The sequence below is a fragment of the Pipistrellus hanaki genome (genome assembly GCF_964339955.1).
Source record: "Pipistrellus hanaki genome assembly, chromosome: 1".
In the NCBI taxonomy this organism is placed as follows: Eukaryota; Metazoa; Chordata; class Mammalia; order Chiroptera; family Vespertilionidae; genus Pipistrellus; species Pipistrellus hanaki.
In genome coordinates, this window is record NC_140503.1 from 161219246 (window position 1) to 161236196 (window position 16951).

The window sequence follows — 16951 nt, forward strand, 5'->3', positions numbered from 1 at the left end:
GGGGCTGGTGGTGGGTGGGTGGTGGCGGAGAGCGGGAACCTGCAGGCTGGCGGGGGGGGGGGGGGGAAGGGGGGTCGCCGTGCCCCACCCCCGGGCCGCAGTGGGCGGGAGGATCCTCCCGGGCTCGGCCCCTTCCCGCCCGCACCCGGGAGGGCGGCTGTCACCCGGCCTCCCGCCCGCCCTTCCTGGCGGGTCCGGAGGAAGGGCTCGGGCGGCTGTTGACAGCACCCTGCGCGGCCCGGGACGCCGGCCGTGCGGGCCCCGGCTCTCTTCGGGAACCGGTTTTGCTGCTGTGTCATTTGGTCCCGGCGGCCCCTCCTCTCCCCGCCGCCCGCCGCCCCGCTCTGCCTGCGCCCCTTTGTACGGTGCCTTCGTGTGTGTGTCCGTTTCCCTCGCGAAGCCCACCAGCCAAATGTCACAATGTCCCCGCGGTGCACGGGGGACGGGAGCGGGCCGGGGCTGAGCTTGGCCCGGCAACGGTAAACACCGGGCAGGCTGCGGGTGGACGCGGCGGCGGCGGGGAGATGGAAGTTCAAAGATGAAGGCGCCGGGGAGACCCGGTACTTTCGAGCCGGTGGCGGGCCGGGCGTAGGGACGGCGACCGCCGGCCGGGGTTCGTACGTAACCCGGGGGGGAAAGCCTGAATCTGCGGACTTTTATATGGAGTTGTCACTCAAGCAAGGTAAGGCAAGGAAATGGCTTTTTTCAGCTTCTACCTCACTCTTCTTAGAGTACCTCTTTAAAAAAAAAAAAAAAAAGACAGGAGAGGGACCCCATTCGAAACCTTGACATTCACTTTGCTCGTTTCAGATGGGTCTTGTAGAGCTTGTGCTGTATTTGACAGGTATGGAATCCGGCTTTTGAATGGGTGGGTTAGCATATCTTTCTGAAGTTGACAATGGTAGCCAATTTAGGGTTTTTGTGGGTTTGTGTTTTTTTTTTTGTTTGTTTTTTTTTTAATCCGGTCTCCTTTAGAAGCCTCGCAGCTTATGTTTCCTTGTTACTTCTTTGATGATGAAAAGAAACCTATGTCAGCCCTGACTGGGCAGCTCAGTTGGGTAGAGTGTCGTACTGATACACCGACGTTGCGGGTTCGATCCCGGGTTAGGGCACCTATAAGAAGCAACCAATGAATGCATCCATAAGTGGAACAACACACTTCTCTCTCTTTCAAAAAAAAAAAAATCAAAACAAAACCTGTGCTCTCTTTTAGTTATTTATTAAACTGCACGATAAGAGCTGGTGGGGGTAGATAGGTAACTCTGGGGTCTTGCTGTAAAGCAAGCTGTTCATTCTCACTGTTTTTCCACGAACAAGGTCAGTACGTTTTAAACGTAGTTGCACGTTGGCATCTTAAGCCAGTGACAAGCTGGAAGTTACAGTGTCCAAGGGCAGAAACGATCCGATGGCATTAAGTGGGGAGGAAAACAGTTCGGAACTTTGTTTTGACCACACTGTCTGCACGAGGATCAATGGCTGTAATTTACAAATGTGTCAGAGGTGGAGATAGTTCCTTCTGCCCAAGGAGTGCTGACGGTGGAGGAAAATGTCGGAGACCGTGAGTGACATGAAAGGTCTGGATCTTGTTTTTCGTGGCCTGAGATGGGCACCGTGAATAATAAAATACATGCCACCGCCTCGAATTGCTCTTTCGAAAAGTGAACGAATCGGGGGTTCTTTATTGTCCTTCTGTCGTCTTCCCCCATGGCTTCTGCTCTTCAAAATAAAAATATGCCGGACCGGGGGACCCCCGCAGGTGGCGCGGCTGCGGGCCGCAGGATCACCATCTTCCCCGGCGGGGCTTGTGCCTCCGGTGCCCCCGGTGCCGCGGGAGGCCGGCGGGCCGGGAGCCTCTCCCGGATCCGTGGGTGTGCGCCGCCCGGGAGGGCGGGCGGGAGGGCGGAGGAGGAGGAAGGGGGAGGTTACCGGCGGCGGCCGGGCTGGGGCTGTCGGGGAAGCTGCTGAGCTGTGATGGTGATGACGAGGTGAAAATGGCGGATCTTTCGAAATACAATCCCGGCCCCTGACATACCAGAGGCGGCGGCAGCGGCGGCGGCGCCGCCCGGGCTCCCTCTCCGGCCCCGGGCCCCGGCAGCGCTGCACTTGGGGCGTCCGGGGAGAGCCAGCCTCTGGCCGGAGCCACCGAGGACGGGCAAAGCCAGCACCGCCCGGGCTCCGAACCGCCCGGACCTTCTGGAGCCCCCGCCTCGGAGCCGGACGGACGGAGAAGGCGGCAGCCGCTGGAGGTAGAGAAGGGGGTACCCCAGGGCTCCTCTGTCTTGAGATTCTTTATTTTGGGGGTGGGGTGGGGGGTAAGGGTCGGGGTAGGATGGTGCTGTGGATCAAGGAATGCTTAGAACTGAGTGCAAAGAATCAGTAGCCTCGTAATGACATCAACATTTATTCTTTGAGCATTAAGAGGGCTCGAGTTTGCTCTGATACCTAAGGCTGCTGCTGAGGCCTAGAGGAACCGCTAGTACTTACCACGATTTTCTGGTTTAATATTCAAAATATCCACTCTGGTGGGTACTGCTGTGATGATGGCCAGCAGTTTATGGGGTTGTATGTTTCTTTAGGGAGGCAGAGCATTGGCATTTTATTCTGCATTTAAGCTCTTGATTTAGATCATAGCCTGTAACTTGTTTGGGTGTGGATGCCCACATTTTTTGAGCATATGGACCAGTTTTGTAAGAATTTAAAATGTTGCCTTTTTCTTTTATGGCTCTGTCATCTGTAGAGTTGACCCCTTTGGCCCTGCCATTGGCAAATAACAATTGAGATACTGTCATGTATGCTTTATAGTTTTTGTTTTTCTTTGTGACCCCCCACCCCAATCCATTTTGTCAATTCAGAGAGTAAAGTTATGAAAGATTTTGCAGTAGATTTTATAATTCAAGTGAATCACAGCTCTGGGAGCTCTATTTTGGTTCACAAGTTTTGCCTTCATTGCTAAGGAAGTTGTGATAGCTTGATGCATGCATCTGATGTGAGTCATTAAGTTGGTAAAGATGAATTGAGAATTTTTATATTCTAAAATTCTGGACACCTTTGTTTAAAGAGCTGGAGAATTGGACTGATTGACTTTATAACATCTATGATTTAATTTTGTTAGATAATCTAAAGATCCCCGTTTGTTTTAGATTGTGCTGTAGATCACCAACGGGTCTGTCTTCTTGCACACAACAGTAGTATTACTGAAAAGTTACATATGAGTCAAAATTTTATACAATATATATGTTAATTTCAAGCCCTGTTTTTTTTTCCAGCTTTTGTAGTAAAGGATTGGGTCAGTGACAATGAGTATATGAGAGGAAACAGAGTTGAATAATAAGTATTTAAGAAATGCCTACTGGTAATTTTATGATTACAGTAATTTTCCTTATCCAAGTTTCCTACAAAGAGATGATGTCATGGTATTTAATAAGTATCATACATATATTTTATTCAGAGGTAAAATATTTTGTGTGTATCTTGGACGTTTGGCTTTTGTTCATTAGAAGGCTAAGAGACCAAAAAATTTTTTAGGAGATTGAGAGGTACTCAGAAGATTTATCTAATGAATTTTAAAAAAACATTTGTCTGATGTTCTTATATCTAGTGGGAATTTGATTCTGTGGTTTTTGCTTTTTTCTTGTTATAGATTTTATCTTGCAATTATTTGGTCCATGCCAACCTAGCTGCTAAGTTAGTAGTAAGAGTAAGAATATTTATTTATTTATTTATTTATTTATTTATTTATTATTTTTTTAATCCTCACCTGAAGACATTCCCCCTTCCCCCAGTTGATTTCTAGAGAGAATGGAGGAGGAGGGGGGAGAAACATTGATATGAGAGAGACACATCAATTGCTTGACTCCCACCCACCTCCCTACTGGATCTGGGGAACCTGCAACAGAGGTGCATGCCCTTGACCAGGAATTGAACCTGAGACCCTTTGGTCTTCAGGCCAACACTGAGCAAAACCAGCTGGGCAAGACTAAGAATTTAAAAAATAATTAAAGCTGGAGATGAAAATGTCTTTTTCATTGGTTTCCTTATTTTTTTCAATCACAAATGGCTGTTATTTGTGATTATCCGTAATTATCTTTAAAGACCAGTTTTTAGATTATTGTGGTTAGAACAATTATCTATTAATAATTAGAATTGTGTTAGAAAGAAAAACTGGAAAAGTTATGCTACTGTAGATAGTCCAGTGTCTTTATGGGGGGAGAGGAGCATTATACATTTCCATTATTTTTTTCAGATATTACAATAGTATTGGTTATCTGTTATCTATTGTGCTTTACATATTGTGCTAGGGATAGGAGATATCTCAATATCATTGTCTCAGGGAATGGTTAATTTAGGAATCGGAGGTAGGTTGGAAGGGTTGAATAGGGCCTTAATGCATGCAGAAGGCTTTGAATATTACAGAATTTTTTTAAACAAGAGAGTGATAGCCACAGAGATCCTGTAGTTTTTATGTGGGATTTGTTATAGATTAGGGGAGATGATGGTAAAGATACATTGTAGGCTAAAAGCTTTGGAGATATGGAAATTCTTGGTTGTGGGAAGGAGACATTGTGATAAATGACTGATTCTAGAGAGACACCAAAGATGAAGGCCTTAAACCCTGCTGTTTGATAGAATATTGAATGCCATAAAAAAGAAATCAGGCCGAGGCCGGTTTGGCTCAATGGATAGAGCGTCGGCTTGGGGACTGAAGGGTCCCGGGTTCGATTCTGGTCAAGGGCATGTACCTTGGTTGCGGGTATATCCCCAGTAGGGGGTGTGCAAGAGGCAGCTGATCGATGACTCTCTCTCATCGATGTTTCTAACTCTCTATCTCTCTCCCTTCCTCTCTGTACAAAATCAATAAAATATATTTAAAAAAAAAAAAGAAAGAAAAAAAAGAAATCAGAAGAAGCTAATTTAGATGGAGGAAAATAATTTTCATTTGAATTATAGTGTACCACGTAACTGTCTTCACAGTTAACCCTGCAAATAAACGAGCTTAGAAATTATTGCTTAGGTTTATACATTAAACTGCTGAGAGAACCAGGATTTGGAAATGGGTATTTCTGATTTGAATCTCTGTGTTTTTCCCACACTATGTTAGTCTTAAGCATGAAAAGGGGGGGAAAACATTGTGAATCCCCAATGTTGGCCTAAATAATTTTATTTGATTAAAATATTTAATTTTATATGTATATAGATGTAAATTCTTTAGGCTTACTGCTTGTATGCAAGTAACAAAAGTAAATTTATAAATGAAATATAAGCCAAACTATAAAACCAGTAAAACAAATTAAATGTAGGGTGATGATGTTATTTTGCTGAAACAAAAATCTTTATTTGCATAGGAATATACTATTTATTGTCTGCCTTGGTAAGATGTGGAGTTTTCTATATACTATATATCCTATTATAACTTAATTTCTCTACCACTTTTCTGTACTTGAATGCTCATGGGTTAGGTGGTTTGCCTTTCACTTGGCGTAAATGTATCATTTAACTTGTAAGACTGTTCTGTGTCTTTTTCTTTAGCTCACCCTAATTCTAGTACCATTGGTTGTGGATATGAGGTTGTTATCCAGGTGATCTAGAATATATATTTTTTATTTTATTTATTTATTTATTTTTTATTTTTTAAAATATATTTTATTGATTTTACACAGAGAGGAATTGAGAGGGACAGAGAGTTCGAAACATCGATGAGAGAGAATCATCGATCAGCTGCCTCTTGCACACCCCCTACTGGGGATGTGCCCGCAACCAAGGTACATGCCCTTGACTGGAATCGAACCTGGGACCTTTCAGTCCGCAGGCCGACGCTCTATCCACTGAGCCAAACCGGTCCCGGCTAGAATATATATTTTTTAAAGTATCAAAATGAAAATATAAACTTTAAAAATCTTCATCAGGACTCATGGTTTATAGTCTGCTACTCCCAATTAAGTTTAAAAAATATTGTTGTGTATCTAGTTTTTGAATGTTGATGTTTGCTTTAGAAATGAAAGCTAAAATTCAAATTTTATAATGAATCAGTGCTTATGGTAATCTCTAAGTACAAAAGTATAATTATTAAACATGTAGATATTTCTGTCTAAACATCTGCAAATTACTCGCTCATCTGTAATACCCTGATAAGTTATCACTTCATTTTATTATGTGCAAGAATGAAACAGTTTTTCACCCAGGTTGTCCTCCACCTATAATTAAGAAAAGAACAGGTTTCAACATTGGTAATATTCTATATAAAATTCTTTTTTTTAATTTTTAAATTTATTTTTTTATTAAAATATTATCTGTGTACATATCTTACCATTGCCCCCCTCCCATACATGCCCTCTCTTCCCAGAGTTTTGTGTCCACTGGTTGTACTTATGTGCATGTATACAAGTCCTTCTGTTGATCTCTTATCTCCCCCAGATCTCCCTACCCTCCCCGCTAAAATTCTTTAAAAATATAAAAATATAGAACATTTGCCATTTCTATGTAATGTTATTTTTCATTTTATATTTAACTCATTTGTTTTCATTGTCATTATTCTAAGTCAGACCTCCATTTATCTGTCTTGAACTAATTATTGTAATTGCCTTCTAACTGGTCTTCCTGCATCCAGCCCAATAAAATACTGAGATGAAGTTAGTCCTCCCAAAGTACAACTATGACCATGCTGTTCTTCTATTGATTTCTAAACTCTGTCAGGGCAAGGTCTTTGGTAAATTTCCCATAATGCCTCCACAAAGTTGAGAAGCAATTAGTATTTGTTAATTAAATGACTGATAAAAATCACAAGCTAGTTAAAAGCAAAGAAAACCTTGTAGATTTTCAGATGGAATATAGCTGCAAAGAATACTGGTTAAAAGCTAAATCTGAGTATTTAGAAACTTATTTGTAAAGAAGTTATGACAATATGTTTATTAAGTGTTGTAAAGACTCAGCATTAGATAAACCTATGTTATTCAAATAGACAAATCAAAGTTATCTTTCAGAGCCTAATGTAAATAATGCTAGAGTTTTAGATACTATCTCTTCTCCATGATTAATTTATTCATCCTTCAGATTTGTATTGAGAAGTTATCATTTGCCAGCTTTGTTCTGGGCACTGGGGAAAGGAGATACAGTGGTGATAAAGACAGACGAGTCCCTGTCCTCATGGAGCTTGCATTCTAAAAATGGGGGAGGAAGAATCAGACTATAAACAAAGCTACTTTTAGATTGTGATAGGTGCTATGATGGAAATACCCAAGTAAGGCTATGGCATGCCTTAGGGCAGTGGACATGAGAGTGGTGGAACTAATTTAAATATATTTTATTGATTTTTTTTACAGAGAGGAAGGGAGAGAGATAGAGAGTTAGAAACATCAATGAGAGAGAGTCATCAATCAGCTGCCTCTTGCACACCCCCTACTGGGGTTATGCCCGCAACCAAGGTACATGCCCTTGACCGGAATCGAACCCCGGACCCTTCAGTCCCCAAGCCGACGCTCTATCCATTGAGCCAAACCGGTTTCGACGTGGTGGAACTAATTTAGATAGATTTTTAAAATTTAATACAAGTTAGACAAATTTATAAATCATTACATTCTGAAATGAGTCCATCTTTAAGTCTCAGGCTTAAATTATTCAACCATGTTCAACTGTGAGGGGGGAACTTTAGTGTACTGACTTTCAAATTGTACTTTGCCTTTAGAACTTTATGAGCAAAAATATTGGAGGCATGGGGAATGCATTGTATATTCTGCATTCTTTTCCTACCATACCTTCACAAATAAGCCCTTGTGCAGCCAAAGTGAATCAGAGCCCCTCAGTCCTGTTGGCTTGTGATGATTTTCTTTTTTTTCGTTGAGTGGTCCTCTACACAGTGATGATGAGGTTGCATGTCCTATTACATATCTTCCATTCCTAAGGGATAAAATTAGAGTGATGATTCATGTAACTAGATGGCCATACCCTTTCCTGCCATGCCCACAAGCTCCTTTTGAGAGTTCTTTTAGCATAAGCTGCTCGGCCTGTGACCCTGAAACAGATATGGATTCTAAATCATAAAGCAGTTATCATAGTCTGCTCAGTGGCTATGAGGTGGCTAGGACTCTGCACAGCCCCATACTACATAAAGACTGGCTAAACCAATCAGACCTTTCTTGTTGGAAGTTTGAACTTTATTCTTAGTTGAAAAGGAGACTTCTAGCCCTGTAACTCTTAGTTTCTTTTAATAGGACAAGTAAAAAAACATGTCTTCTTAATGACAGAGCTTCATGATATACAAAGTAAAAATGCACAGAAGAGAAATAGACAAATCCGCAATCATATTTGGGGGTTTCAACAGCCTTTTTTTTTCTTTTCTTTCTTTTTTTTTTTTTTTTTAATATATTTTATTGATTTTTTTACAGAGAGGAAGGGAGAGAGATAGAGAGCTAGAAACGTCGATGAGAGAGAAACATTGACCAGCTGCCTCTTGCACACCCCCTACTGGGGATGTGCCCGCAACCAAGGTTCATGCCCTTGACCAGAATTGAACCCGGGACCTTTCAGTCCGCGGACCGACGCTCTACCACTGAGCCAAACAGGTTTCGGCTCAACAGCCTTTCAAAGTAATTGGCAGAAGAGGAAAAACTGAGAATATAGAAGATCTGAACAACACTATGAACCAACTTGACCTAATTGACATTTATAGAATGCTATCCTCAGTAATGACAGAACACCCATTCTTTTCAGATGTACATGCAGTGTTCACCAATATAGACCATATACTGAATCATAAAACATCTCTAATTTCAAATGATGGAAATATTATAGAGTATTGACTCTCTGACAATAATAGGAATAAGTTAGAAATCAATAATATGATAGCAAATCAACAAATATTTGGAAATTAAATAGTACTTTTTTTTTTTTGTACTTCAGAGAGGAAGGGAGAGGGAGAGAGAGAGATAGAAACATCAATGAGAGAGAATCATTGATTAGTTTCCTCCTGCACACCCCCTACTGGGGAATTGAGCCTGCAATCCAGGCATGTGCTCTTGACCAGAATCGAACCTAGGACCCTTCAGTCCCCAGGTTGATGCTCTATCCACTGAGCCAAACGGGCTAGGGCTATTTAGCCCTAGCTATTTTTATTTTCCCAGTGTTAAAGATGAAATCATAGGAATATTAGAAAACATTTAAGTGAATGAGAATGAAAACATTAAACTATTAGCAGCTAAAGAAGCACTGGGGGAAATTTTTAATGTTAAGTGCTTATTTGAGAAAAGAAGAAAGGCTTGACAAAGTTTTCCTATAAAGGACCAGATAGAAAATATTTTAGGCTTTGTAAAAAAATTATATATAGCCCTGCCAGGTATCTCAGTTGTTTAGAGTACCATCACAATATGCCAAGATTGTGGGTTTGATCCTTGGTCAAGGGACATACAAGAATCAACCAATGAATGCATATATGTATGAACTATATATAATTTTAAAATGTCAAAATCATTCTTTGTTGGAGAGTAGTACATAAACAGACCATGGGTCTGGTTTGGTCTATTGTCAGTAGTTTGCTAAACCCTGATTTATACTTAAGTTTAAGCTTCTAAAGAACAAATTAAACCTAAAGTAAATAGAAGGAAGGAGACAAAGATAAGTCAATTAAACAAATAATGGACAATTGAGACTATCAATGACACCAAAAAGCTTATTTGAAAAGATCAATAAATTGCTAAATCTCCGGCCAGAATGATAAGAAAAAAAAAAAAAAAAAGGAAGACAAATTGCCAAAATGAGAATGGAGAGTTGACATTTTTTAACAAACATTAAAATAATATTATGTATAGCCAAAGCTGGTTTGGCTCAGTGGTAGAGCATCAGTCTGCGGACTGAAGGGTCTCAGGTTCGATTCCCGTCAAGGGCATGTACATTGGTTGCGGGCACATCCCCTATAAGGGGTGTGCAAGAGGCAGCTGGTCGATGTTTCTCTCTCATCACGTTTCTAGCTCTCTATCTCTCCCCCTTCCTCTCTGTAAAGAATCAATAAAATATATTAAAAAAAAATAATATTATGTATAAATTTATGCTAATAAGTTCAACAACTTAGAGGAAATGAAAATTTTACTTGAAGGACACAAACTTTCAAATATCAAAAGTTACTCCAGAAGAAAGAGAAAACTTGAATAACCTTACACTTATTGAAGAAATTGAATTTATAGTTAAAAACCTTCCCACAAAGAAAAGTTTGTTTAGATAGCTTTATTGGTGAATTTTAGCACATTTCAGGAAGACTTGTTCTGAAAATTGAAGAGGAGAGAACATGTCCTAGCTCATTTTATTAGGATAGTATTATCCTCAGATAGTCACTACAATAAAAAAACTTACCAATATCCCTCATGACTGTAAACAGAAATGGTTAATAAAATATTAGCAAATAGAAGTCAGTAATATCTTCAGATGGGATACAAGCCCCCTGACAGCACCGCATCTTCACGTCTACTCTGTGGCACTTGGGCAGTGAAGGAACTGATACACACATGGTGCTCATGTTCCTTACTGTGCTGTGAGTAGTAAGTCCTGCGTATCTGACCTAAGGACTACTGTGTGGTCTGCCAATATCCAAGAACAGTAATTGGCTACTTTGGTAGCTTGCTTGGAGGGTCAAAAATTTCAAATTCCTCACAGTTCTTGAGTTTTGATCTTGAGGATGAAGTGCTGACAGACATGGCTTTCTAAAAGAGAAAAGATGAGGGCTGTGTTAGAGGGTAGGACAAGACTCTGGATATTGAAATTTTTTTTTTTAAGACAAATTCTCTCTTTTTTAATATATTTTATTGATTTTTTACAGAGAGGAAGAGAGAGGGATAGAGAGTTAGAAACATCGATGAGAAAGAATGTTGCCTCTTGCACACAAGCTGCGTGCCCTTAACCAAGGTACATGCCCTTGACCTAAATCGAACTTGGGATCCTTCAGTCCACAGGCCGATGCTCTATCCACTGAGCCAAACCGGTTTCGGCTGGATATTGAATATTCTTACCCAAGTGGTGGGGAAGGGTGACAGGGGCAGGGAAGAATAAGAGTCCTCCAGTGTTCTTCCTCTTAATGAACATTTAGGGGCTGAGCTGAGAGATGGCCCTAATGGTGCTTTGGCTGTTGTACACTCATCTCCATGGCTTCAGTTGAAAGACAATGTGGCTGCAGAGGCTGAATTGAGTCCCCAAAGGTGAGAAAATTGTGTGGGAAATGAGGATAGAGAGCTTTGGGTGAGTTGAAAATATTAAGCGTTTGTTTAGTTGAGCTGCAAATGTGGGTGCTTGAAACTTTTAAAGTAAATGCACTATCAGACAACTATCTCCCCTCATGGCCTGCCCTTCTCTCTTCCCACACCTGGAGTTCAGGTGTTTTAAAAAGAAGGATATATAGGGGTTGGGTTGAGGTCTCCCAGTTCTTAAAGGGAAATCAAAAGCCAAACCCACATGTCTAAATAGGCTGGGGGAATTTTAGGCAGAGGAGAGAGTTAAACTTTTATGGCTCTATCAGATATTGGCACTCAAGTCATCATCCTACCTTATTCTGTGGGAGGATAGGGTGTTCAGATGCAACTGATGGGGTTTGGGCAAGGTTTGTAGTAATAGAGGAAAGGCAATGTAACATTTTTGGGGGTGGGGCTTTGTTGCATACTGTTGTGGTTTCCATTGCTAAGGTATAATTGGTATTGATTTTATTTTTGTATTTAAAAATGTATTTTTAATGATTTCAGTGAGAAAGGGAGAGAGAGAGACAGAGAGAGAGAGAGAGAGAGAGAGAGAGAGAGAGAGAGAGAGAGAGAGAGAGAAACATCAATGATGAGAGAGAATCATTGATTGGTTGCCTCCTGCACAGCCCCACATTGAGCCAGGAACCGTGACCTCTTGGTTCATAGGTTGATGATTAACCACTGAACCACACCAGCCAGGCTTACATGCCTGTATTGTAAATGCCCGTAAGTGCCAGAGTGGATCCTCTTGATTAGGAAGAGCCATATGTAGAAAAGTGCTAGTGCTTTGGAGTCCCAAAACCCTGGTGATTCTTTTGAACTGCAAGTTATTGTGACTGATGATTTTACAGTATATATAAAGAACTCATCTAACTAAAAAAAGAAGCCTAAAAAACAATAGTATTTTAAGAATGGCAAAAGATTTTTACAGGCAATTTTCAAAAGAAAAGATACCAATAGGTAATATGCATATGAAAATATGCTCATCATCATTAGTCATCTGGGAATTAAATTAAAACCACAAAGAAATATCACTTCATACCGACTAGAATGGCTAACATTATAAAGACTGACTACCAATTGTTGGTGACGATATGGAACAGCTGGAACTTGTACATTTCTGGTGGGTGTATAAAATGGTACAACCAAATTGGAAAATTGGCAGTTTCATGCAAAGTTTAAAATAAACTTACCTTATGATCTGGCAAGTTAATTTTTAGGTATTATTCAAAATAAAAGAAAATATACATACATAAAAAATTTGATCTTGAGTGTTCATAGCAGAATTATTCATAAGAGTCTCAAACTGGAAACAATCCTAATGTCCATCAGTTTGTGAATGGATAAACAAATCCTGGGAGATTCTTACAAGGGAATATTATTCAACAGTAAAAATGGACAGAACAAAGTGCAAGAGTAAAGATAAATCCCAACATGCTAAGAGGGAAGAGCTCATACCATATGATTTCCTTTTGTCATGAGTATATAACAGGTGATTCCATTTATGTGCACTTCTAGAATGGGCAAAAAAGCAGAACTAATCTACAGTGGCAGAATAGATCAGTGATTGTATAGGGTGATTGACTGTAAAGGAGTAGACTTATTTTTTGCCCATTAAAAATACCAATGGTAAAACTTCAAGGCAATATAATTTTGTGATTAAAATTATGAACTTTGTTATCATAAAACATATCCTGAGTTTGAGTCCTGGCTCTTCCATTTACCAGCTTATGTGACTTTGGACAAATTATTTAACCTAAGTTTCTTCATCTGCAAAATGGGGGTGGTATTGTTACCATCTCAGAGTTGTTATGAGGATAAATCAAATGCCCTCATTATTGTTTGATAGTAAGTGCTCAATAAATATGACTAATTTGGGCAGTATTAATATTTATCAATGTTAATAATTATAACTTGTAACTCATGCCTGTTACTCTTAATCTTGGAATGGGTATTGCATTTTTATATTTTAAAAAAAGGAAGAATTATTTATTAGATTCCTATGAATCTTTGATATTTACGAGCAATAACTTATTGCTATTTAGTCAGTCATAAACATGATGTACTTTCTTTAAATGAAGATAAGTGATTCTTTAAAAAAAAAAAATATTGATTTTTCACAGAGAGGAAGAGAGAGGGATAGAGAGTTTGAAACATCAATGAGAGAGAAACATCGATCAGCTGCCTCTTGCACACCCCCTACCGGGGATGTGCCTGCAACTAAATACACGCCCTTGACGGGAATCGAACCCGGGACCTTTCAGTCCGCAGGCCGATGCTCTATCCACTGAGCCAAACCGGTTTCAGCAATAACTGATTCTTTTATTGGGAGTTTTGCACTACCTTTGACTAAAAGCATAACAGTTCTGATTTGTTCATAACCTGCTTTATTATTATTATTAACATTTTGTTTCTTTAGAGGGACTGGCTGTATAATTCTCAAATGATGCCATTTTTGATATTTTAAATGGCTGAGATTTGAGAATCTTTTTTCCAAATAAGGTTTTCTTTCAGAGATTTTTTGATTTTTTACAGAGAGGAATAGAGAATTAGAAACATCAATGAGAGAGAAACATCGATCAGCTGCCTCCTGCACACGCCCCACTGGGGATGTGCCTGCAACCAAGGCACATGCCCTTGACCGGAATCGAACCCGGGATCCCTCAGTCCACAGGCCGATGCTCCATCCATTGAACCAAACTAGTTTCGGCCCAAATAAGGTTTTCTTTGGTATGAAGCTAATTAATTGATCAAACTTGGGCCAAATAAGCCTTTTGATCTTTAGTTGCTGAGATGGATTACTCTAAAAACTCTTTTAACATTAATTTGAGTACTTAATGGAATTTTAGAAATGGTATAAATGCCATAATTTTAGGATCTAGCTCACTGGAGATTTGAAGATATGTTTCCAATATCTGTTTACATTTTAAAATCTTTATTTCTTTGTGTGCTTCAGCAGTTTTTAAGTTTGACAATTGGAAAAAAATGGGAAGAAATAAGATGATCATCGGACATGTCAAAGATTTAAAGTTTTATGAGTAGTCATTGGAAAGGAGTTTCCTATAATTATGTGACTTAGTGTTGCCTAAATGCAGTATACTTTTGAATTGCAACATGGTGAATGAGAATGTTGGCTTCTAGTTTTGTGTCTCATATGAATTATATTTCAGATATTTGAAAGTTGAGGATATGTTAAAATGGTTTAACTCAAATCCACATCAGGAATATCCTTTATTCAGTTATACACCAATAAAAAATGTCATTTAAAATTTTGTTACTTGTATTTTTCTCAAATAATTTTGTTCTTGTCTAAAAACTATTTTGAACGCTAGTAATTTTTTATTTTTCAACTTTTATTGCAGTGCCTGATCATCTTTCTAGCAGGAGAACGATCATGGAGGTGGTGCCAGCTGAGGTGAATAGCTTGCTTCCAGAGGAGATAATGGACACTGGTATAACTTTAGTGGATGATGATAGTATTGAGGCTGTTATTGTTTCATCCCCAATTCCCATGGAGACAGAACTGGAAGAAATTGTCAACATAAATTCTACTGGTGACTCTACAGCCACGCCCATTTCCACGGAACCAATCACAGTGTACAGTAACCACACTAACCAAGTTGCAGTGAATACCACAATTACTAAAGCAGATTCTAATACCACAGTGAAACCAGCTTTTCCAAGTGGCCTTCAAAAACTTGGTGCTCAGACTCCTGTGACTATATCTGCCAATCAGATTATTTTAAACAAAGTATCACAGACATCTGATCTTAAACTTGGCAATCAGACCCTTAAACCAGATGGACAGAAGTTAATTTTAACAACTTTGGGCAAGTCTGGTTCACCAATTGTTTTAGCACTACCCCATAGCCAACTACCCCAGGCTCAGAAAGTTACAACTCAGGCCCAGTCAGGAGATGCTAAGTTACCACCGCAGCAAATTAAAGTAGTTACCATTGGAGGGAGGCCAGAGGTGAAACCTGTCATTGGTGTCTCAGCATTGACCCCAGGAAATCAACTGATTAATACTACAACTCAGCCCTCTGTGTTACAGACCCAACAGTTAAAAACAGTACAGGTAAAAAAGGGGGCTTATGAATTAAAATGCATGTTAAAAATTAAGTTGATTGGTAGTTGTGTTTGTAGGGTAATTAAATGCTTAGCTGTTACTGAATTCTTTTGAATGTTGTGTTTGGTAATTGTGTGTGGGTATTGCGTTTTGTTTTTTTTTTCTGGTAAAGTTTGGTATGTCTAATCCTTTGGATATTTTTGCTAGAGAACTTAGAGTAAACAATTTTGGTTAAATTCCAGATGAGTGTACTTATAGCTTTTACTCATTTTTAAATGCATTTATTCTTTGTAATAGTTTGATTATAAGGATGTTCTGCTAGTATAAAGATGCCACAATTGCTGATAGACTGCAAAAAATCATTCAGATACGATTTTTTTCAGTTAACAGATGGTCAAAGTCTAGGAAAACTTGCTGCTCTAAGAAACCCTTGGAGCCAGAAATAGTACATACTGGCCAATGTGTGCCTTTCTTTGGTGTTTACTGTCCGTTTTCATCACTCATGTTTACATTTTGGAAAAGGTAGTGCCATGTGATGGAAGTAACACATAGGCTTTAGAGTTGGACCAACTAGATTTAAGTTACCTCTCTGCTACCCTAACATCTGGGGAACTTTGGATAAGTTACTTATCGTCTCTGAGTTTTTTACTTTAGCTGGAAGATGGTTATTTGAACATGATGAAAGTACTTGTAGTTCTCAAAACTTTGAGGATCCTTCAAAATGGCACTTATTATCAGTAGGAAAAGGACCTTAACAGAGAAGGTTAACAGCACATTTGTTAAATGGCTTCCCATTTTTCATGCCCAAGTAGGACTGTTTTGGTCACCACTACTCTTAGAAATGCAAAGATCCACTTAAGTCCAGGGAACACAAATAAATTCCCTATTTGAAAGAATTGCCTATTACAAAAAAGAAGGCAGGAGTTAGAGAACTAAAGCAGGTGTACAAAGAAATATGAAGGTTTGGGGAGCTATCTACTCTCAGCTGATATTAGAAATAATGTTTGGTTATTATGTCATGGGCTTTTTATTTAAGAATTACTTTGTAAGATTTCTAAAAGCTTGTAATTTGCCCATGTCCTTTCTAGCACTTTGGAATATTGTGTTCTTTTCTTTTTTGTTCATTGTCATCTCACCTATCTCTGACTTCTTTTACTTATTTTGATGATCTCTTAAATGAGTTATTACCATCTAGCATCTTGTCCTAACTTTTTAAAAAATCAGTTTTGAAACTTGTTTTTTATTGGGGATGTGGCTCATAATCATTTCACAAGAAACTGATAATGTAAAAGTAGAATGGGTTTTTTTTTCATTTATAAGAGCAATGTATACATACTGTTTTAATGACCAATTTATTTGTATTCACTAGTTTTTTACTATAATCACCTAAGTACTGACAATAAAAACAAAGACTGGGAACTAATTTTTAAAACTTCTTTTATTGTTGTTACTTTTATAAACCATGATTCTGTTTATGAAAAAGAACTTTGGTTTAAAAAAAACACACACCATAATAACAAAAACAAAAGAAACTCTGTTTAGGATATTACTCTACTTGTCCAGTAATTTTTAGGCAACCCAAGTCCTTCTAACTCAAAAGTAACCTACAAAGCTCTGAAACACAGAAAAAACAAGTAAGCTACACATCTATATGTTTCCTTCTTAGGCACCAAAA

The 16951-nt window shown here is 39.1% G+C and overlaps 1 protein-coding gene across 9 annotated transcripts in view; it reads left to right on the top strand.

The window, feature by feature from the left end:
* LIN54 (lin-54 DREAM MuvB core complex component) overlaps positions 1-16951 on the top strand; it is a 58427-nt gene that overhangs the window by 276 nt on the left and 41200 nt on the right. The window contains exons 1-3 of one of the 9 annotated variants that reach the window (XM_084882676.1): positions 2165-2246; positions 11066-11174; positions 14570-15285. In XM_084882676.1, the coding sequence (XP_084738802.1) occupies positions 14602-15285 (684 nt within the window). In that variant the 5' untranslated portion in view covers positions 2165-2246; positions 11066-11174; positions 14570-14601. Of the gene's footprint in view, positions 1-142; positions 683-1935; positions 2247-11065; positions 11175-14569; positions 15286-16951 lie in introns of those variants that run through there. The other 8 variants (XM_084882675.1, XM_084882680.1, XM_084882672.1 and 5 more) reach the window with 8 other exon arrangements.